The sequence below is a fragment of the Callionymus lyra genome, chromosome 1 (assembly GCF_982586985.1).
Source record: "Callionymus lyra chromosome 1, fCalLyr1.hap1.1, whole genome shotgun sequence".
NCBI classification, from domain to species: Eukaryota; Metazoa; Chordata; class Actinopteri; order Syngnathiformes; family Callionymidae; genus Callionymus; species Callionymus lyra.
The window spans coordinates 39946899-39971656 of NC_141818.1; the positions used below are offsets into that span (position 1 = coordinate 39946899).

Genomic DNA, 24758 nt, shown 5'->3' on the forward strand with positions numbered 1-24758 from the left:
GTTAACAAAGACAACAACCATTACATTAGTGGTTGGCTTAACCATCAACCTCTCTCCAAATACCCGTCCTCCACCTTAACCAATCTTGATCATACACCTTTCCTACACTTGTCCTCCTCACCTCCTCATTTTACCATCAACACCAAAGCGACCATTAAGACTTCCTCTCAAGTACAGTCCCACGGTACTAGGACTTAAGGACACCCCGCTGTTTGGTCTGTTGCCCATTCCTTCTTAGGACCCGGTGGTTCTGATGGGATGCTCGCTGAGATTATCTACCTACTTCCATGTGTGTGTCACTGTGTGTCATACGTGTGTGTGAACGCCTTCATCTCCACATTAAGGTCGGCTCTGGAGAAGAAGAAGCGGAGCAAATAAAAAGTCGTTAGGCGTACGAATTAGCCGCCGAGGTAATGTGAGCTCTGTGATAGAAAAGGCAACAAAACAATAGTAGACATTTCATCTTCTTATTGTCTAATCACCCATTTGACCGTCTGTATATCTCCCCTCTTAACCCTTGAGATGCTGCTAATGGTCCTCACAATGGAATTATTTACTAACCGTGGCAGGGGGGCAAATGGGTCAAATTGCGTGTGTGTGTGTGTGTGTGTGTGTGCGCACACTCTCCTGGAGTCGGAGTGAATGAAAGGGAATGATGGAGCTGGTGAAGCGTGCAGTCACAGCCAGAGAACGGGCGGAGAGAGGGCGACTGTGAGAGTGCTGCTTGCCAAAGTGAGAAATCATGCATTGGTGCTGTGGGGCCCGGTGGTGTCCCTTTGGGAGAAGTGACTACATCCACGCTGGCACTCAAGTGCTCTTAAATACTCTGTCTTTGGCGTGTCCACCCGCTGGTTTTGCCTCTCCAACCCGCACCCCTTTAAACCCCCCCTTGACACATCTTGCTTGTCCCTCTTTATTCCGTCTCCGGTTCTCCCAAGGTTCGCTGTAACAACTGTCTTACAAGTCTGTGTCGATCCCAACAGCAGGTGATACAGACTTTTTTTTTTCTACTTCGCTGTAGCCGAAATAATTTCTCGAGATGTCCGTGCGAGGGACCCTCCAACTCCCCTTAACACAATTAAAGGATACAAATATTACCATGGAATATCATCTTTTCACTCCTGTCCCCAAACTCAGAAATAAACAATCTAATAACACGAGGAATGAATGAGTCCCTGAGTCGATTAGTGTTGCATCTGTTCCATAGAACATGAAAGTAAGTAAGTAATAGTTATTTGTAAAGCGCCTTTCTAGACCAGGGTCACAATCCATTTTTGTATGCACGAATGACCCTGGAATTGTGGGTCAAATTGTCAAAATTAAGCTACAAGAATAGCCATTTATTACCAAACCGTGTTCTTCTATTTACAATTTTGGGAAATAAACAACACTTTAAATTTGCAAACATGTATAATTAGCCGGACCTGCGATAAATGAGGAAACTTTCACGTCTTGACGATCATTTGCCTCCTGGAAGGATGTAATTGTTCCCCGTCAACTTAAGAACGGCTCGACTTGCGAGGTAACGGGTCTTAATCCCCCCCAAAAAAGTGAGCAGTTTCCTGGATGAAAGGGCGTCGGCGTGAAAGGAATTAACTGTCTTTCTAACTGTCATCTGCCGGGATTAACCCCGCGGTTGCCAACACGTTCCGAATGCAGATGAAACGCAGCGGCAGACGGGCCTTTCATTCGCAGCTCGCACGGCAAAGAACCTCTTGTTAACAGCGCCACATCCTGAGTGTGTTTGCACACTGTGCATGCGTTGTAGACATATTTCCCTGCGCTAATTAGCACCCGCGGTCCCACGGGCGAGCACAGCCGGGGTTAATGGGCGAAAAAAAAGAAAAAGGGAGGGTGCGCAGATGAGAAGAGACAGGTTCAAGTAAGTGACATGTACCGTGGCGCGCTGGTGTTACAGTATAATGCACCCGTATTATCACGTTGTCACCCCCCGAAGGGGGTGGGGGGGCGTCAGCATGGGCGCCCCCGAGGCTGACGGGTTTTCGGCCTGTGACATATCGCACATGTGCATGACAACTCCGCTCTCATCATTCCGCTGATCATCATCCGAAGCCATTTGTGCGAGGCTTCAGATCTCCTTCCCCGGGAAAAAAAGGCCCAGATGTGGAGCTTCCTGTGCAACAACACAGAGATGTCACAACACTGTCAGGGCAGATGTGATTTTTTTTGTGTGTGTGTGCGTCTGGAATTATTGACTGACAAAGGTCGACTACGAAGACGTTAAGTCGGGTAAACTTTTAAAGACACATAAATGTATTTTTCTACCTATTTTTTGTAATATTAAAAGTAGATTATCAGCTAATATGCTAGGATAAGTGTAGTGTCTAACCAGTGAGACCTATTTTTCACCCCCTCCCGTCATCCGTCCGAGGCGTGTCACTGAATCCGTTTGGTCCAGATCCGCTTTCCTGCCTCCTTTTTTTTTTTAACGGCGTCGTATCACGATCCTGTAACGTTTCACTTTCCCTCCTTCCGTCTGTGTCGCCGTGACACGAGTGGCTCGAGTGTCATTTTAGAGCGTCCGCTGGGACCAGCAGCGACAGTGTAAAAGGGTCCTGCATTATTAAAAAGAGTGCTGCCATTAGAGACATTTATACAGTAGAATGATTCGATCAGAGCGACGCGCGGATACTTGCTCTCTGGCACATTTATTATAGATAAACCCAGGATCAAGAAGAGTTTAAATCTGTTCGGTTATCTTAGTTTCTTTAACGGGTGTTCTGGAGCCGACACCGGCTACTAACACACCATTATTTTGTTGTATCTTTTTTGTCATCAGTCATTGAAAGACAACTCTGTAGTTCTGGTAACTGCTCCTCTTCGATAACACATGACAAACTCAAGAGGCCAAACAAAGTCCACCAAGTCAATTCAAGTGTTATCATTTAAAATATACTTAGTCTGGTGTAAAAGCGGTAACATTTCTTCTGATTATTCCGTAAAACTGAAAGTGAAATTGTCACAGAAATGTCTTCAAATACATTTCTTAGCATGTATTTATAGTAATTGTTCCTTCTTTTATTGTTCCATATGTTCCTGAGAGTCAAGTCAAACTTAAGTAAGTAAAAAAGTGCTAGTCATTGATATTGTTTGCTCTTTATTTCTGAAACTAGGGAAATAAAAAGAAAGTAATAGTAATTTACACATATTTATATGCAACTTAAAAATCGATATAAATGTTTTTGCTATTATATTATACATTATTTTCATATCTATCATTCAGTCCAGTAGTTTGTTGTTCTTCTTGATGTTGCTTTACGAATATAATTTTAATAAATGAGTGTCACTCCCAATCAAGTGAAAACTGAACAAATTTTAGTTTTTCAATAATCCTCAAAAAGTATCTTCTGATTATTATAATCTTAAAAATGATGTGTGAACTTTACTCTGCAGATTCTCTGTTTTTTATTAAAACAAGGCTTTGAGACGAACATTTACTGCATGTTTTTCTCATCAGTCGCTGAGTTGTGCCAAAGTTTCAAAGCAAAATGTTCTCCCACATTTCTCGGTGGATCTACCTTTTTCCCCTCTTCTGTCTCCTGGCTTATTTTACTATCTCTCACCCGTTAATAATAATGCTTCAGGCGAGCACAGATGTAAGAGCGGCGGCCATGCCCGGAGAAGAAAAGATGAGACAAAAAAAAGAAAAGAAAAGGGGGGAATATTAGAAAGGGAAACACACGGGTAACGTTGCTCACAAGCATCACTTGTCAATTTACAGCCGTTGCTCCCTGAACCGCACCGTATAAATTTCCAACGTGACATCCGTTTCTACTGCTTCCAAGCCGACACAGACTCCGTCCCACCAGATCTACTCCCCAGACACATACTTGGAAACTATAAGTACGGACATTGTGCCAGATGTAGTCTGCCTCTCCTTTTATTTATTAATTTTTTTTAAGGTTCTGAAATGTTGACTCCTTTCCCCCTACTGGAACGCTACGGGGGGAAAGAGAATGGATGGGGTAATGTCTCGCAGGAGTGCTGCTCCGGTGTATTTGATGTGGCCGCGGCTGGTTCCCCAGACGCGCATGTGAACACACGCGCACACGCGAGCATGGACGTGGCTCGCAGTGTATGACCGTAAATCACCGCTCTGATGTGTGTGTGTGAGAAGGTTAGAGATAAAGGGAAGAAGAAGGGGTGTTGTATAAAGACGGAGGAGGAGAGGTGAGTTTGTAAATGACTGTTGATTGTTCAGGTTTGGAACTTTGTCTTTCTTTATTTGTTGAATACTGCATCGTCTGACCTGACTAGTGGTTACTCTAGATTAGAAAACAGACATTACCATTGATACATTAATTGATAAAAAACTTTTAAATTAAATTATTGATGTTTGAGTGGTGTTAGTTTAGCTTAGCAAAATGCTAATCATTACTTTTAAAGATGATTAACTTTCTAAATACATAGGAATTGTTTAAGAGTATTACAATCACAATGAAATGATATCGAAATCATAATAATTGTGATATATTTTTTCTATGTTTACGTCTGAATCAATTAAGTCGGCTCCTACGTTTCTGCAGTACATTTTGAAGTTTATTTTATCCTTTTTTTTTTTACCGCGCTTGTATCATCTAAGCTTTTTTATATAGATTGAAAAGGAGTAGAGTTAAGAAAACTTCTTTGAGTGATATTTATTTTAGATAAATAGATCTAGACAAAATCTAAGGATACAGAACAAAAATAAAAGATAAATAACACAAATAAAAGGATACAAAGATTAACATGGAATATCATCTTTTCACTCCTGTCCCCAAACTCAGAATCAAACAGTCTAATAACACGAGGAATGAATGAGTCCCTGAGTCTATTAGTGTTGCATCTGTTCCATAGAACATCCAAGTAAGTAATTATTAGTTATTTGAAAAGCGCCTTTCTAGACCAGGGTCACAATCCATTTTTGTATGCACGAATGACCCTGAAATTGTGGGTCAAACTTTCAAAATTGAGCTACACTAATAGCCATTTATTACCAAACCGTGTTCTTCTATTTACAATTTTGGAAAATAAACAACACTTTAAATTTGCTAACATGTATGAACAGTGAAGACTTGGATGGAATTACCATATCAATCTCTACAGGAGGGCACGTTGAGGCGGCCTGTGATTTATATTTAAATATATATTTAAAAAAAACACTGACTGGAGTCCCCATAAGCAGGAGACGCAGGCCTGGAAGCCAAGAAAGGAATCTGCAAAGAAAAACACTCTTTGAGGACCGAGGTGCTTTCACTAATGCTAGATTGCATTATGAGCACAACACCTGTTTCAACTTAAAAAGTTGAGGCCGGTAGCGAGATTAGCGAAAACATTCCCATAAAGGGAGAAGGTGCCGGACGCTCTGATAACAGCCAGGCAGTTGGAAGTGGCTGATGAGGTCATCGCGCCGCTTCGTTGATGTGCGGAAACTGTTCCCTGTCGAGAGGAAGAAACCTTGCGGGAAATCCAGCAAAGTGTCTTCCCCTCGGGTGTCGGTGTAGAGGGGCTCACGGCGCTAAGGCGACTTGATCTGGGACTGATCCCCAACTTTTTTTGCCAGCACTGTAATTAGTTTTGTCAGCTTCCCAAAAAAAGTAGGAAAACGCTTTGTACGTTGTCACCTCAGCGGGCTGGATTCTTTTTGTCAGGGATCAAGTTCAAGGCAGATAACCCTCGTCTTCCTAATGAGGCCCCCGCGAAAAGGTGCGATGTCGGCGCTTAAAGTGAGACCCGGGTGTGCGAGCGAGTCATTGTCGAACTGTCAGTGGCTTCGACACGTCGTTGAGCGATCCGCTTCGAAGGCTCGAAGTCATTTCTGCCCGAGATGGGGCTGTGAAGACGGCGTTTCGGGAAGCGCCGGAGAAACGCCTCGTAACGCGTCGTCCTGTTCCAGAACAAACACACGGACAAATAACTGCAACAAGCCACGGACCTGAAGCCTCGCATCGCACGGCACGACAAGACGTGCACACCCAGCCACGCGACTGTGGTCTCGCAGTAATAGCTCGGTGCCTCTCGGGGCCTCGCACTGAGCGTTCCTTCTCTTATCTTTGTTTACACGCCGAGCGAAATCATTGCGCGGGTCCTGCAACGAGGTGGTTCCACGTGCACGGGCGTGCAAAGAATGTCATTGTGTGTGTGTGTTTGTGCGCGAGGAGAGTGCACGTGGGCTGTGATAAGGCTGTGCCTAGCACTAAACTGCTGCTGGCCTCAGATCCTGGAGATGAGAGAAAGTCTCACTCACAGGAAAAGCAAATCGTTTTTTTTTTGTTTTTTTTCGATGGGTTCCTTAATGTGTCGGTCAGATAGTTACTATCACCTTTGAAAACTATGTATCTAAAGTAACTTCTTTATGACGGAGGAACAGCGATCACAACTTTTCACCTCAGCTTCTCTCCTAATGTTCTTCAAGAGTTGGATCATAAAAACCTTGTTAGTGAAGGATCATGTTGAGAAGTGAGTTCATGTGTTTGATTCATTCACTAAACAAATAATTGTTTGAATCCATTTTTTTTAAGGGAAAAATGCTTTTCTTGTGGTTGAATTCTTTAATATTTGTAATTTTATTTTCACATTTTCTTAACAGATAACATTAACATAAATCCATGCACTTAAAAAATATTTTAATATTTTAAAATATAGTTTAATTGAAATAATGTTTTTAGCAGATAGTCTAATCAGGTTATTTGAGTGTATGCATAACAAATATTTATCTGAATTACATTTTTTTGTACACTCAAATATTCTAATTATTTTCAAAATTAGCTAAAATAAATCCATTTAAATCCAACCATTTCCAACTTCTATTTGTGTGTGTGCGTAAGTGGTTTGGTCCCACAGTGAAGTCACTATAGAATGATATATTATATATATATATATATATATACATATATATATATATACTTTTTTTTTTTTTTTTGCAGAATCTAGCAGCTAAATAGTTTCATTTTCATCCATTCATTTATTGAGTTTCGACTGTTGATTTCCTTATTCAGGACTCAGAGGCGATAAAGTATGCTTTAAAATTATACTATTATATTACTAATATTTCTTCATGCCAGCAACTGGTCTCTGAAGGAATAACCACCACCATTGACCTTGAGAATAATAACTCATTCAAGTTTGTGTGTCTAATGAAGACCTTTGGAGCAACAAATATATATTTAAGTAATACCTTTGTGCTTCAGAAATAATCGGACAGACCTTTAAACTCTGTTGTTACTGTCTCTCTAAACCAGATCTGATTTCAATGTTTTGTTCAAGTAATTCTGATTCTTAAAATGACAGTATATTTTTGGAGAAAAACTGCAGTACCCGAAGTAAACTGGAAGCCAACCAGCAACCGTCTTGCTCCGAAAACATATTTTGACCTGTAGTACCTGGACGTGTCACTGACGGTCGGGTATCACATCCTGTTTACCCCAGTGTGCCGGTGACAGCTCGTCTCGCTCGGTGGTCCCCGCTCTCACCCACTTACTCATTTAATAAGACTAGTCTTTAACAGAACCAAGCCAAACATATGCAGCGCGCCGGTTGAAATTTTCTTTTCCCTCACTTTTTACAAGAGCTTTTTTTTTTCTCGTTTTTTTTGTAGGAGGCCCAGGGGCTGGCATCCAGTAATGCTGCGTGTGTGTATGTGCATCTGCTCGGTATCCATTTATTCATTTATTACTACTATTAGTCCCCTTTTTCTTTCTCTCTTCCTCGCCCTGCTTCACCTTAGTGAAATTCTAATAAACAATCAGACGAGCACCATGCTGGGACGGCCTGTAATGGGGTCCTAATTAGCCCCTCCAAAGGCAGAGAGCGGCTGCTTCACGCCTCGTTTTCTGCACTCATCTGCAAAAAACTGAATGAATTGATCCCATTTGTGCGCCACTTAATGCACTGATTGTTTATTGGCATGGCTGGGAATGAAAACAAACAAACAAACGGCAAACATATTTAACCTTGCAGCGAATGTTCGTATTAATAGCAGCCAAGACACTGAAGTTTTTTGGCCTTCTTAAGACTTTTTTTTTCTACCCGAGTCGTGTATTTCTTCCAATAAAGAACCAGCAAAAAAAATATATTAGTATTTAAAAAAAACGTTTGTCAAGGACCGCCAACACAAAGCTATTGCTAGCTACTGTTCTTTACGGTAAAACAGACGTGAATAAACATATATACAAACATATAAAGGGATGTTTAATCTGCTATCTAAAGTAGATTATCATTAATAAATATCTACAATTATATCATAATAATCTTTCCATTGTTTTTCTGACAAAATTTTGTATTTGAGAGTCGATAAACAAAATGTATAAGAGAAAAAATAAAGTTTTTAAGGTTATATTTACAACATAGTTTGACTTGTTGGTATCCAACTTTCTTTTCATTCTTGCTACTGTGGTATATTCCAAGTTTTCCCATTATACTGAGAGCAAGTTTTAGATGTTGCTTTCATTAATAAAATGACAGATAAGAGTTTTTAAAAGGAGGGTGTTGCCTGTTTCGAGACGTGTCAGTCGGCGGTGAAATCATGCCAGACTAACAAGAGTTCAGAGCGGGTTATTACTTCCTCACACCTGCCCGACAGGTCGTCCTGCCTAATAAAGTCACTCATGCACAACATGTCAGGATAACCAAAGTGAGGAAGCTTTTCGCCATTTGACTCGACAAGCTCTACTAGTTTGAGCCCCACGAGTTTCTCATTTAACCTGTTAACTACTACAATTATACACATGTATATTTATGTGGCCTGTGTCCAATTTAAAAACATGTTTTTTCCAGATGAGTGATGCCATTTAACCCTCTAAAACATGTTTTTACACGATTAACCCTCATGTTATCTCAGGGTCAATGTGCCCCGAATGTGTTTGCGGTATCCCTTGTTCACCTTGACCCAATCGAAAACACAAGGGATACCGCAAACACATTCGGGTCACATTGACCCTGAGGGAACATGATGGTTAATCGTGTAAAAACATGTTTTTAAATTGGACACAACTGGCAAACAATTATTTTTTGGGGCCTTCGGGTCACAGTGACCCTGTGGTAACCAACACAGTCTCACTCCCATCGTGTAATATAGATAACAGAAGGGTTAAGATACACTAAATTAGTGAGATTATTACTATGAGACTTACAATTAGTTTGTATCAAGATCAAGCCTCCAAGAAAGAAAAGAAAATATCCTGAATTATGGACGCATTTGAAGTGATTATGGTCTGTGTTTGGGCGCCGGGGCAACCGTGAGGACCGTAACCGTTTAGTTACAATCCTCAACAAAAGGGTTAAACAGGTGTCACGTGACAGGAAGCAGTTTCCCTTTCTCGCGCCAATTTTCGCCGACACCACCACAGATATTCGGGACAACACGCTTACGGCCAAAAACAAGACCCTGTGTCGGACGTTGGCGCTCCCGATCTGTGGCGGTGTAGTTTGTGTGAGGTCCTCTGGTTTTCGCGAAAAAAAAAAGTCTCCTCTCCCTTCTCGAGCCCGCCTCGCTCGTTTCCTCCACAGGGCTGCCTCCCCGCTACTTTATGAGTGAGAGCTTCAGCAGCTTACACCTCAGGACTCACTTCGGCGTCTAAATGTTTCCATTTGCGCGGGAAGTGACACACATTCGCTCACACCACAGGGCACCCGCCCATAAATAACGCCGCTGCATGCACGGGGCTGAGAAACTAGGGTGTGATTAAAAACCGTGACCCTCCAAGTGGAGAGCATTAACCTTCTTCATCTACGTTGGGCTCCTCATGGGGTTTATTTCTCGAACGGTAGGCTTTAAACAACGGCGACCATGTTGACCGGCGGACGACAGAGGAGGGCGTTTGTCGAGCAATATTTAGGGCGATTTTCAAATGACTTTGCACGGATGCAGGTGCTTGCATTCTCGCACTGTTTGCTGTCATGTTCCAATAAATATTCCGTGTGTTGCCGATAAAAGACCCTCGAGAGAGAGAGTCTCTCAAATCACACGGCGGCAGTGATTTCCACCGCCTGGACGAACGACTCGCTGCGACAATCAATGCAGGACTTGAATGCTGCGCGCGGATCGATGAGGTTGGGATGCTGTAAGACAAACCAGCGCTACACAACATCAACACCTTCCCACACCGTCATTAGTGTCGCTGACCTTGAAGTAAAATTCAATTTCCCTCCGCAACAACAAATGTGGCAAGCCTCTGAAATAAAAAAATAAAAAAAGAAGCCACTTCAGAAGCCATTTCCTCCTCCCGGAGCGGACCAGACAGGATATTATAACTTATGAAGCGGGATGTTACGGAATGAGGGATGCTGACATGAAGAGAGACATTTTTTTGTTTGAGGAGATAATTATAACACTGTTTGAAAGGAAGAGCTCTGGAGAAGCAGAATACTCGGAACATCTCTTGTTAGGAGACACAACAAGTATTTACAACAAGTAACAACTGTATTTACTCTTTATTTTATGGATGGAGACAAAATATGTTGGGTTTTTTCACCCAAAATTTAACTTACATCACAGCGGATCAATGTTCAACAGTTAGCTGTACTTTTAATATAGTAGTTTATAGTATAGTATAGTATGTATTGGATAGTATAGTATGGTATAGTAGTTGGGCAGCAGTGAGATGCCATACATGTGGATTTCAAAATCCTAACTTATCCCCCAAAAATTCAGAAAACTAGCTATAACAGGAATGGGGTTTTTTTTAGGTTTTTTTTTTTTACAATATCTGTATTATTTCCACATAAATGATATTAAAAAATATCATTTATGTGGAATTAATACAGCTATTGTAAAAAAAACATTTTAATAAGATGTGTTTTTTGATGTAACAGTTTCCTCTAAGTAATTGTAATAAAACATGTCTTTAAACCTTTAAAAATATATATATTATTATTTATAATCATGTATTTCCCTAATAACAAATTGTATATTCTACATTATACATTATACATACAAAAATTCAGATCTCAGTCAAGTGACTTGCACTTCTTAATACACTTTTTAAGAAAGATATTCAAGATATATTCCTATATTTTCTATATATTTTGTATTTTATATTTCTCTGGCTGTTGAAAAAAATTGTTTTTGAAAACCAAATAATGTAAATCAATTCGAAGAGCGTTGGAATTAAATATATTTGTTACTGACGATGATCATTAAAACCTATGAAAGTCAGGTCCAAGATAAATCCAGGAGAAACCAGTGTCTAGGTAAAATGCTCCAGAGCTGAAGAGGGGGTTTTGGGGGGGGGTGGGGGGGCCTGGGAAGAGACGCAGCCAGCGAATCAAACCCGCATCTCGCATTAAGCTGTAGGATCGGCTTCTGGGCTTTGAAGTCCGCTCTGTCATGGGAATTTAAAAAAGGGAACCGAGTAAGAAAGGTGGCGATGATATCCTGTGTGGAGCATCATAGCGTGATCAAAACCTCCCTGAGCTCCCGGAGGTGGGGTGGGGGGGGACCCCGAGACTTCATCGCTCATGTTAAACATATCATTTTCCCATCTTCCCCGTTTTCCCAGCACGCCGGCTCCAATCAGATTAGAAACTCAAGTGAAGATCCACATGGCAACTGAATATTCATGATGTCTAAACGTGACCATGAGTCCGTCTTTCAAACCTGCATGTGGCCACCAGGCATGAAATGGATGCGTTGAAGGGACGTCCACATGTGCTGCAATTACACCAGAGAAATATCTAAATCCATCGGTAGTTTATCACGATCTTTGGCCCGCAGTGGAAGTTACATTCATTTAGGCTGTCAAATTCTGGTATTTCAATTTCTGGCGGCTCTTTTTTTAGCCGTTCTTTGAATCAAAATCAGTGATTGTTGAAGTTTTGAAGCTAACTTTGTGCTAATGTTGCTTGAAATGAAGAGAAACTTGAAAAGTTTATCTAGAAATGTAGATATAATTCAGCTGCAAATACATTTCCTGTATTATAATATTGTTTAACTGAAGATGGTTCCGTCCATCCTGTGAGGCCTTCATGGGTAGAGAAAAAAAAAAGCTCAATTTTCAATATAAAGGGAATTATTTGACAAATTCCTGTATACTGTGTAACCTGCTCATAACCTTGCTGCTGCAGCTTGGATTCATTTGAGGCTCTGAGGATTTCGAGGCGAGGGACGGAGGATTTAGCTCGGGCAAGACTCGAACAAGGCGCTGGCTAAGTGTGAGAAAAGTGACTCCAGGGCGTCTCTGATGTTGTTGTTTGGTTTTGATGCGAGATGTTTAAAGAGATTCTTTCTCATGTTGAAAGTGCGCCGTGGTGATATTTTTGGTGTGAACTGACGCAGGGCTAGAATCACCTTGATTCAGAACACTGGCCGTCTTTGATGTGCTTGGAGTCCAGTCCGGACAGAACACTACAAACCCGATGCCTTCTAGCAGAAATCCAGCCTGACCTCGCCGCCAAATCATAACCATATGAAGGAAGAATTTCCACCTTAAGAGAATGCTTTCTCTCCCGTCCAGCTCCCAGGGTGAGGCATTAAGTAGTGATAACAGAAAACAGGTTCTGAGAGACGGGGGGAGGTGATGCAGGGTGTAGAGGAGGACAGAAGGAAAATAGAGGTTACAAGTGTGCCGTATGTACAGGATTGAAGAAGGGGATCCCGTCCAAAAAAATGTTTTTCTACCGACTTTGACTACCTAAAATGGAAGTTTCTCTGGGGGCGAGGATCAAGGGATGTAGTGACCTTCACAGATGACAAAAAGTAAGAAAATACGAGGGGAGGAGGGAGATGGAGCGAAGGAAAGATACGAAAACATAATTTAAATCGGCGGAGAGGAGTGGTGCGTTCATGGCTTCTTACTTTGAGCGATCAAAACACATGACTTACACTGACACTGACTCTATAGACAATTAAATGTGATTCAATACATTAAAATGTTTCTGCCATGGAAGTAGGTGATTTTATGATGGGCAAAATAACTCAAAACTTGATAACTAATAATATTTTAGAACATTTTGAAAAGAGGATCGTTTTGGTGGATTATAAACTGACTAAATATGACAAGAAAATGACTAAATTAACGGTAAAAAAGGAATTAAAACAATCATTTTGACATATTTATTAGATAAAAATTGTATTCTTGGAATTTATCAGGTAATGAATACAAATAAAAACATTTATCCATAATCACTTTTATAGTTTTATAGTTGTACGCTCACCTCACCACATTAATGCAGTGAAAAGCGAACCACACGTAAGATCTACTTCTATAAATCCTCTAGTGTTTTTCTTTATCATTCTCTGTAGAGAAGAGACTTTTCTTCCAAGATAATTTGAAAACCACTAGTGCCACTTGTCGCCTGATTTAGCTATGAAAGAAATTTCAAATGTATCAATTTATAAATATAATTCTTAAAGTGAAACACAAAAAAATGAGCAGCATTGAAAAGTTCTGGTCGTTTATTTATTTTGCAAAGTTTCTTCACTTGCACTGACCTTCAGATGAGTGAATATTTTTACATTCACCCACTAAAAGTCAAACAAAAACAAGGTCATGAACCACAAAAAGAAAACTTGTACTTGTCATAAGCGACTTTAAAAAAAAATTGTAGTTCTCTTGACCCTGTTGGCGTACAGCCAAACAAATCGTAATCAAATGACATAAGAAAGGAGACGCAAAGAAAAAGAAAAATCTTTCTGACACGCCTCAAGAAGAGAAAAAACTATTTTACAAGGAGGACAAAAGTTTCTGTACTTAATTGGTGAAAACATGTGAACTTAGTGGCGATCTTCCAGTTCCAGAGCCTGCGATAGTGACTTATCCCGAACTTGTGTTGTGCTGCATAAATACATTTGACTTTAACGTCACTGCCCATTAGAGAAATGCTGTATTTACTAAATAAGCATAAGCTCGTGAATTAATCATTTTAGCGTTTCCTTGTGTCTGGTCATGTACAAGTGAAACAAAGCCCATACTGGAGGGCTTTTTGGACTCAATTTTCTTTGGCTGTGTGTGTGTGTGTGTGTGTGTGTGCGCCTGATAGTTTGAATAAGCATTCCTGCCGCGTGTGTGTGCAATTAGGGTTAAGACTGTTTATGTGTGTACAGTATGTGTGTGTGTGTGTGTGTGTGCATGTGTGGTTGCGTGGTGGTGGTGGGAGTTGTTAGCGGTTCCATCTGGGTCTCCTGGAAGCTGTGTGGAGTCAGGAAAACCGCATCTCATAAAAGCGGAGGCAGCCCAATGTTCTACAAGGACAGAACATTACTGAGAATGTCGCTCAGGAAAATCCTGGGCTTTGGCCCATATGTTGGCTGCAAAAAGACCGGGCCCCCGCCTTCCCCCCCCCCACCCCCAGACCCCTCTCTTACTTTCCACTCGCTTTCTCTCTCTCTCTCTCTCTCTCCACTTCTTTTTCACTTGGGTAAGGGATACAGAAGAGGAAGACAGAATAGACAGTGTATGTGTGGGAGACGGAGGAGCCAGCGCTGATAGCAATTCCATCTGTCTGTATCAAACCGAGGAGTGACAGGCCGTGGATGGCTGGAATGGGGGCATCTGGTCGGGGTCTGTGTGGAAACAGCAACGGTGGGAGAGAGAGAGAGAGGCGAAGGGATAATTCCAAAAGGATGAAGGTCTGGAGAGTTGGAGCTTAATCGCCTGCCAGATTGAAGGGCAGAAGAAGTCTGATACCAAATAAACACGTCTTTGTTTTGCACATTTTGCCTTGGACTGTCTTTGGACAAATACGTGAGATAAACACGGTAACGCCTTTAGAACCAAACACGGCACATTAACTTGTATCATCGCGGAACGGCAACAGAGAGTGATGAGTTTATAGACGTCGTTTGACAAGATTACATATGTAAGGTCAGACATCTCTGCTGTCGACTTTTTTTTGCTAAAGCATTCTCAGAGGTAAACTATTGTCGAGACGCAGCCGTCGGATCTACATTCGAAATCATGTGATGCTGTTGTTTTTAAATCTTGTGGTTTCACTTCGGGGCATGTTTGTTAAATCGTATTCGCTATTGTTCTAAAAGTCTGTTCCAGCTTAACAATAAAATCAAAAGCTTTATACATTTGTCGTGATGACATTCACGTCTTAACCATCTGACATTGTTCAAAGATGGAGTCCCTTCGCTAGGCCTGCACTTCATCTAATAGAAGCCCATAGACAACAACCTATCACCCCTGTCGCCACAAGTACTCCGGTTCTAAGAAAAGGTTAATTGATGTAAGCTTCTTATTAGTTTTTTAACTGAGATCCACCTTAGCAAAGCCGCCCACTTCACCTCACAACAGAGGCGTCATTCTAAAGAGTCTAGAAAACAAGGGCAGAAGTGAAGACACTGCACTTCGCACCGTCAACCATTTTCACAATGAGACTCACAGTAGGCTAGCAGCAGGAAACTAGCGTCAAAATGAAAATGAAAAAAACTTGTGTTTATGAAATAGCTAGAGGAGGGCCTTTGCACAAGTCCAGGCGGGCACTGTTCTTCTTCAACCGGGAATGTAAAATACACAAAGAAATATACATGTAATATGAATAATACTGATGATGTTTTTCTGTCTGTCCATGACTTAGTTCTCAGTTTTGTGTTTAGCCTGAAGAAGATAAAGATGCTTTATATTTTTACTTCTGAATTAGATAACTCTTGGTATGATTTCGCGGACCGTACCACATTTAATCGAGGGCTGTAGTTGGCCCCTGAACCTTAGGTTTGCAGCACAGCAGTACGACTCCCCACGTAGATCTGGTTTAATGAACAAACCAAAATACTTTTTGGTTTCTCTCAAACATACTTTCAAAGTAGCTTCACTTTCTTTTTCCCTGAAATCTGAAATTTCACTTCTCTTAGGTGCAGTGAACCGACCGACCATTTTTTTGTGTTGGCTGAACTTTTCGCCGGGTTTTTCAGGACAATTTTCTCGCGGTGTGTCTTACATGCCAGACAGCGGTAAAGGGACATGGCGGAGGTTCATTAAAATACTTTGAAAGAAATACTTAAACATCTGATGACAAGCAGATATTTTCAGAAACGTCTGGAAAAACGTGTTTACTCAGAATCCAAAAACATCCAGACATAATAACGTCATTTTTTTTTTTAGGGGGGTGTGTGTTGGGGGGGGTTAGTAATGTCATGTGATACCTCATCATGCGTGTTTGAATGAGGGGATCATAAGTGACTCCTGCTGTGCCGGTGGACTCTGATGACATCTGAAAGCAGTTTCAGGGCCTGAGGGTCAACAAAAAAAAAGTCCTTCATGGATAAATAAAACTGGCGGGGGAAATACAGAATCGTTTCCTTTTAATAGTCATTGGCGCTGCCTGTAATTCCCTTTTTCTTAACGCATCTAAAGTCCGGCCGGCTGATAAGCCGTCAAGCTCTTTCGTACCATCGATCCATCTCGGTGCGTTTGTTCAATCCATTACAGGTGAACTGCAGGAGGTCCACATGTTTAGTCACACGTTAGCTTCTGCTGCCTCCGTTATTGACTGATATTAACTTGATTTACAATCAATACTCTTTGTGGGGATCTTTTGATTCAAACAACCACAGAATATGGACCAATAGAATCCAATTATTGACAGCCATGAACAAAAAAACATCATGGAACAACATGGATAAATAAAGTAAAAACAAAACAGCAATATTCACATTATTATTATTATTATCATTATATATATTTATGTTAATAGCAGTCGACAGTTACAATAAGTACATGTAAAGGTCTAAATTGGGGCCATTATAGATTAAAAGGGAGTCACAAGAAGGGAAATAAAAGACTACGGTTCTGACAATCGGTGTCAGGGTAATTGCTCACAATTATTTTAAACGACGAGGAGTCACTATTGACATCTTTCGCCTTAAATGTAAAGCGATGAGGTCAGCGTATTTTGTCTTGCGTTGCTGGCTTCTACAAAACAAAACAAAAAAAAACGGGGTCTGCGTTTGGCCCGGCTTGCTGAGAAAGGACAGGAGGGAGCAGAGAGATGAGAATCAAACCAGATGATGGTTTATGATGGAGAGCAACGGTGAGTTCACAGCACATCAAGACAGCATGTTACGTGGCAGATCTTCAAACTTTGGAGAAAAAAAAGATTCTCATGGAGGTTTAACATTTTTTATGTGACACTGATTTGTTTTTCTGTCATTAAAAATGCAGTTTCTTTCACTTATGATTGTCATGCTTCTTTAACTTTTCAGATGATGCTGGTTTTCTTTTGAATATTTCTTCTAATTGTTCATCAGGTACTACCGTGCTGGATGTCCTGCCATTTCTGTCCCTTCAATATTTAGCATCATAAGTTGACATGTTGAGGAAAACCACTCACTGTTGGACGAACAGAACGAGTGAAGCTTCATATCACGGTCGTAAACGTTTATTTACAGCGTGAAAAATGGACTTGAATCTGAGATGAAAGCGACATTTATTTACCATTAAGCGGCGCGTGTTGACGCCGGCGTGCGAAAGATAACATAATCCATCACCCCGCGCCGCTCTGTCCTCGTTCAGCCCCCCGTTTAACGGCGAGGCGGCGGGGAAGCGGCTGTGACATGAATTGCTGCCCCAAGGGTTCAGGGCGAGATGATTGAATTTCATAGCTACTTACAGACTAATAGGGCCGTACAATGACTACTTACTGTCCTTAAGTGACTTGCTGTACCCCCCCCCACCCCTCACCACACACACACACACCCTTTGAGCACCGTCTTAGTAGGTCTAGAGGATTTAACCGGTAGCGTGACATGAGGCGGGCTGGTTGAGTAGCAGCGCTCACAGCAGGCTATTAGAACCAGCTGATAGACAGAAGCAGTGAAGACCAGTGGAAACATTTCTTCATTTTTTTTTTAAGCCATTAGTACAAAACCTCCTGAATATTAAAACTGTCTTGAAGCTATGAGTGAAAAAAGTGTATAAATGAATGAATTAATTCCTGAATTTTGTTATTTATATATATCTATATCTATAAATATACAGTATATATATAAAATGTCCATTTCTTGTTTCTATTTTCATTTTTTGAAGCCATAAGTATAAAATATTATGAATATAAAATCAGTCCTGAAGCTATTAGTGACAAAAAAAAGTGTATGAATAAAGGAATAGTGTAACGTATTCATTCCTGAATTTTATGTTATTACCATTTATATATGTATATATATGTGTATATATATATATATATAAATATAATGGATGGATGTGTTTGTCTTAACCCTCACGAAAATTCAAATATATCCATTTTTATGACATGTATACCATATTTAATTCGTATTAAATAGGAATAATTTCCTATTTAATACGAATTAAATAAAGATGATTTCATTGTGAAGCCCAGAATCCACCTGAATTTTTTGGATTGTTTTTCATATCATCCTCTTCTTTTCATTTTTTTTCTCTTCAGACCTTTAATAATACGAACCTACATTCTTTATTCCTGATGATAAATACAAAACAGATTTTGTTTTAGTTGTGGGTTTCTTCAAGTCAAATCTTTCGTACGTGCAAAAGTAAAAAATGTCCTTAAGAGAATTCCCTCACAGAAGCTCGCTCTCTCTCCGCACCATGCTGTTCCACTTACACTCCTGCAAGACTAAACCATATAAGCAAGCAGATAAGCACACATGTGCACAAATCACACACACACGTCGGCGAACAGGCGAGGAAAACCACATACACATGTTCAACTTGCTCTTAACTAATTCATTCAGGAAAATCTTTTGGTTTGGGTTTCAACGCCGAGACCTCAGCGCGTTTGATTGGGAAACGTGTCTGACTGCAATTATAGGTGGACGAGAGAAGGGGGGGGAGGAAGTTTATGGAGTGACATTTTCCTTCCACTTTCCTCCCTCTGTTGTTCTTAAGAAACGGTTGACACAGACCGGGAAAGAGAGGGAGAGAGAGAGCGGGTTCGGGACTGAAGTGGTCAAGATTGTTTCTGTTGTGACGAAAACACCCTTAAAATAACTGCCGTATTTTTCTAGACACACTTTGTGTAGAAGTAAAGTGCAAAGGACATTATCCCCACTTTACGAAAATTGTGGAAAATTGCAGGTAAACGCACTTGTGGAACAGGAACAGGCGGTCACAGGTTTTGGAACCGCCTGATGCGTTACATGTGTCGTGGGGGGGGGGGGGGGGAGGGGGGCGAGAGAGAGTGTGTGTGCGGCGCTGACCTGCAGTATGTAGCCCCGGACATAGTCTCGGAGGGTCCAGCCCAGACCGTGCAGGATGTGCAGCACTTCTTCCTGCTTCAGCACGGAGAAGAGGCGGTCCAGGAGGATCTTGAGTCGGACGGGGACGGCCTGGGTCCCGTAGAGCATCAGGCTGCTGATGTCGAACACCACGTTGGACTGGACGATCTCCACCTGGGTGGGGTGGTACAGGTGCTGGGTGCTGAGCTTGTCCAGAGCTGGGAGGACGACCGCACGACACACACAGAGGGAGAGACAAACACAACAATAGCGTTAATGTAGAGGACACTCTCAAAAGCAGTTTGCTTTAAGCATAAAAACTCTTAAAAATGTCATTTTATATATAAATATGCACTCTCAAACCCCTGCAGGAGCCAAGATCTCAAGCAGGAAGTTCCCACAGAAGTGGATGCATTTTTTTAAGCTGATATTGGTTAATCTTAACCTCCACCCTGTGACTATTAACTGTTAAAAATGTGTTTTAAATGAATATCTATTAAAAAAAAACAACTGGTAATTGCTGATTTGTGGAATCACCTAAAGAGATAAAAAACCAATCCATAACGTCGATCTTCTATTGAAGCTTTAACATTTTTGTTCAGATTTTTTTTGTTTTATTATTATAGCATTGTATAGTATATTAAAAAGTATTATTAGTAAACTTATAATTATCGATTACATGTTTGTAGCAGAAGCTAAATGGCTAACATGCTACAGGACAATAAACAGTCTTGTGAAAACTTAGAGTGTCTACTTACTACACTGGGATTTTGTGCGACATGTGTTTTTTTAAGTGTCTTTTAGACAAAGAGGAAGAAGAAAGTGGCTGTCATATCAAAGTGGCTGTCATCAAGCCTTGGTCGACATGAGGGTGAAGGTGAATTAAAACTCAAAATTCAAATAATCTTGAAGAAAAAAACGTTTTCCAAGAATGAGCAAAACTTGAACGTTAACAAGTGTTGATGTAAAATTGTCATTTGTGTGTTTATAGGATATAAAAGTTGAGACTCGTGTTAAATATATATCTTTTTTTAACGAGACATCTTGAGGGTTTTATCTGCTGCCTCTTCACGCTTGGACGCCGTCACAAACATGTCGAGGCAGAAGGGTCAGCAGGTACCTACAAGGCGAAGCTCAGGGCAAAAAAGAAAAAAGTTGCACAAGTATGGGTGACACCTGGCCCGGGTCTCTCTCTTTTTTTTTCCTTCCACACAGGCTTTCTCCTCCCTCCCTTTCCCTCCCTCCTTTGTCTGTCTGGGTGACACCTGGTAAGGTCTCTCTCTGATCCTGGGACGTTTTTTTTTTTTCCCCCTCTTCTTCTTCTCTTGGCCTGACAACACGGCACAGCCAGACACGAACATAATAAAATATGAAGAACTGCTTGTCAGAGTCCCTGCCAATGCCGACATGAAATGAAAAGTGGGGGAGAGAAGGGATGGGTGCTTGACAGTTCAGAGGGAGAGATTAAAAAATAGTCAATGGGGTCCTGTGCGATTTGCTGAAGGGCCCAGGGCCCGGTTCTGGTGCAGACGTGAGCCAAACAGGTGTTTTCTTTTATCTTCTCGCCCTCCTCCTTCTTTGTACTTTCCTGCCATCTTTTTCTTCTTCTTCTTACACCCAAACACATGAGGTGGGGTGTTTTCCCTGTCCTCTTTCTTCTTCTTCTTCTTCTTGCTTTTTTTTTTAACATATTGCTTAGACTGCAGCAAACTTTTTAATGGTGAGAAAGAGAAAAACAACTGTCGCACATTTGACTGATAATTGGAAGTCGCTTGTTGGTTTCTGCCGACTGAAGCAAGTCTGGGATCAGATCAAATGATCAAAGGTTGTTTAATTTTGAGTTTATAATCTATTTTTATCTGGATTGTAAATATGGTAAACATTTTTTAGCTTTTTTTTGTGAATTTACAGAATATTTTTTGATCTTGTGAACTCATTTTTGTGTTTGTTAACATTTCTAAAAATACATTGTTTTAAATTAAATTTGCCAATTAGGTATTTTATTTATGAAGTAATTTAAACACTTCTTTTTCATGTTGTGTCACATTTAAGAGAAGCATGTTGCTCAGAAATCAAGAATAAATATATAAGAACAAAAATACCATATAAATAAAACATAAAAAGATGTTATTTGATTAAATATATTTCTCTCACGACTCTGTCGTATTTTTTGTATGTATTTTCTTAACTTAAAACATGTTTTTTCTCATTATATGGCATTTTTTTGCGACACTTTATCTACTTAAAGTGCTCATAATCATTTGTAATCGTTTACTTTTAGTTGAGATAATTTATTTAATAGTGTTGCTGCTTCCTCAAATCATTATGATTTGCAGATTTATTTTTTTCTGTTTGTTTTTAAAAAAAAACTGGAAACAAAGAGTCAATTCAAGAGCGACCTTCCTTCAAGGTTTTGATTCAACGTGATATGTTTTATCGTCGCCATCAATCTGACCGCGAGATGTTCTTACCATGAGCCACCCAGCCGTGCTTGCACTGGTCACATGTTCGTAGGTGAATCTTTCCTGGCTGGAAACACTCACATGTGCAGTTCACCAGAGTGCAACGGATGGCCTGCAGGGTTCAGAGAGAGAGACAGTCAGTCATAACTTCACTTCAACAACACTTTCAGTCAAACGAGAGACTTTTTATTTTGACATAAATAATACAGAGTTAGCAGCAGAAAACTCTCCCACAACTGAGAGATGCACGAAAGGTAGCGCGACGTCCCGTAGATGAGGAGGAGAGACGCAGCTGTGAACTATAAATCTGTGATGAGCAGGTATTAGGAAACCAAAACTCCCAGACGTTTTCTAATATCGATCCATCAGTAAAGTGTTTTGAAGAATTACTTACAAACTCAAAGAGACTTAAAAGATGAAGAAACGTGAAAAAATTACTTCAAACATGAATTTATTACATGACAACAAGTTTTCACTTCCATTATTTATCTACTTAAAGCTTCAACACTTTACGTATGTATACAATATATATATATATATATATATATATATATATATATTGTGTTTTAAAATAAATAAAATATAATGAATTACAACATATAACACAGCGGTTGTATCTGTGTTATATGTTGTAATTTATTCTATTTTATTTATTCTAAATCACAATATATATATATATATATATATATATATATATATATATATATATGTGTATACAAAATCACTATAAAGAAATTGCCACACAACAAAAAAAAGTTTTATAAAATGTTGATTGAGGTTGAAATGTATTCTATTTTATTATTAATAAATATATAGTGTTTTAAAATAAATAAAATATAATGAATTACTGCATATAACACAGGAGTTGTATCGGTGCTATAAGTTGTAATTTATTCTATTTTTTTTATTTTTTAAACAACAATACATTTCAATCTAAATATTTTGGTCATATCCCTCATGTTGAAATCACTTTAATCGACCCGCAAAATAATATTTTGTTTTATAGTTTAACACGTACTTTTTTTTTTTTACAATGAAAACAAATCTGCTCTTGTCTAAAAGTTTAGTCAATTTTGTTCACTGACTGGATTCACAACAAAGCATCTTCATCAGCGAATACTTTCTATATCTTAACTTAGTTAAGTCATTGTGTTCCCCCCGGGGGTCTGTGACTGTACCGCCGCCCAAAAGTTCACAGGGTCAAAGTCCTGATGAGCCAAAACACCAGACTCGGTCGATCACATACAAACAACTGAGGTCAAGAGATCGTTGAGGACTACAAATATCATGTGACACGCCCCCCCCCCCCCCTGCTGAAGGAGGCGTCAGAGTCAACACGGGATAATCCCAGATTATAGACGAAATTACACGATTTCTGCCACAAATTCACGCCTTGCATTTTTAATCCCGGCAGGTACGAGGGAGTCGAACCCTGCGGAGCCTCAGTGTCAGTTCTCAGCAGACATGAAGCAGAGGTTCTAATCCGAGGAAGCATGCGTAGAGTGCATTCCTTTTAGGGCACTCCCCACAGGACCCCCGTCTGCTTATGATCACTGGCAAATCTACGACCTTTGGAGACACAACCACCATCTTTCAACGTTGAGGTCACACAGAAACACAAGCGTCCACCAACAGGTGATTCTTAACCACCGACTGATAATCGATGATCTTCTCTTGTTCCCTCAAATCTGGGAAAGAAAGAAAGAAATTGACCCAGAATTTGTCCAAAAAGAAATAATTTTAAAATAATTAAATTTTTGTTTCATTGTAATACACTTGCATTATTTTCTATGAGCATTATTTTTGGGGCAAATCCTGTCATTTGTAACATTCCGAGATATACTCTATCAGTAATATTTTGGGGTTGAATATCGTCAATTGTACGAGACCGAGTTATGTACTGTGAGTATTATTTTGGGTCAGAATCTTTTTATTTATAACCGACCGAGTTATGTTCTCTCAATATTATTTTGGGGCTAAATATCGTTAATTGTAACAGGCTTTAACTATTTTAGTTTTCATGGTTCTTACATATAATTTTTAAAGAACTTTACACCAACACTGGTGGGAGTAGGCTGCAACGCACCATTTAACCACCAGGATTAATCTCTGTTAAACGCAGGGACACACCATCTTATCCTGAGCTGGGATTGAAACCACCAGAATAATTTCGATGCTACTTTCACGACTATATTTTGAAATACAATTACATTATATGATTGTATTTTAGCCAAAATATTGTATCAGACAAAAATGATCGGAAATAATCCCTGCCTTTCATTTTGCCGAGAAAAGAATGTGACTTTGTATTTATGGAATTAATCCCTTAGGATGTACAATTTTCCTATCATACTATCTTCACTTTGTATCAAACCACGACTCAGCGAAACTAAAACTTCTTTTTTTCTTTTTTTTTTCCTCTGTTTCAACCCGACTTCCTGCGCAACTTCTTCCTTCGCGTCTCGAGTCAAAGTCAAAGAGTTGCCGACTTTATTGAAGTCGCACGCGGCGGCCCCTAATTACCCCCCGAGTGCCGCGGCACCGTCGGGCGGCAAGACGGAAATAAACAAATGAAAATATCAAATGCACCTCTGCTGTTTACGAGGCCGCCCTCTGACAGCTGACAAGATAGTTAAGGGGCGTCTAATACGGCAATTAGTGTGTGGCACTGTCTGCGGGGCTGCTGCTGTGACAAGGCGCCCTCTAATCACTGACTTATTACTCTGGCTAGCAGCACCTCTCATATCTAGCCCATTAAGCAGACAGCGGCATTAAGAAGCATTAAAGCAAGCCCCTTGACTGAGGGGGTACTGACGGGTAGTGGGAGGCGAGGGAGGGGACGCGTTGTGCTGACGTTTTTTTTTCTATTCCCCCCTCAGACTGATGTGTTCATTGTTCCTCTCCAAGTCATTAGCTGAAGAGTAACAGAGCAGATATTTAAGATAAAGGATTCGAGAAGTCAACGAGCGAGCTGACAGATGTGTCGCGGTTTTCTCGTGGCCGCGAGTTAACCTGTACCGGGGTCAGGGACCGGCTTTTTTTTTGGGGGGGGTGTCTGGCTCGCACTCCTACGCTCGCGCATATTTGTCACAGCAAGGGCCCGGGGAGGGGGAAGAAGGGTTGTGTTCTCTGAGTCGCCGCCAGATCCATAACATTAGTCACCG

General features: G+C 40.5%; 1 protein-coding gene across 5 annotated transcripts in view; it reads right to left on the minus strand.

The window, feature by feature from the left end:
* bnc2 (basonuclin zinc finger protein 2) overlaps positions 1–24758 on the minus strand; it is a 167575-nt gene that overhangs the window by 17546 nt on the left and 125271 nt on the right. For all 5 annotated transcript variants that reach the window (XM_087807350.1, XM_087807342.1, XM_087807373.1 and 2 more), the window contains 2 exons: positions 21604–21706; positions 19115–19350 (listed from right to left, as the gene is read on the minus strand). In XM_087807350.1, coding sequence (XP_087663476.1) covers positions 19115–19350; positions 21604–21706 — 339 coding nt within the window. The remainder of the gene's footprint in view (positions 1–19114; positions 19351–21603; positions 21707–24758) is intronic.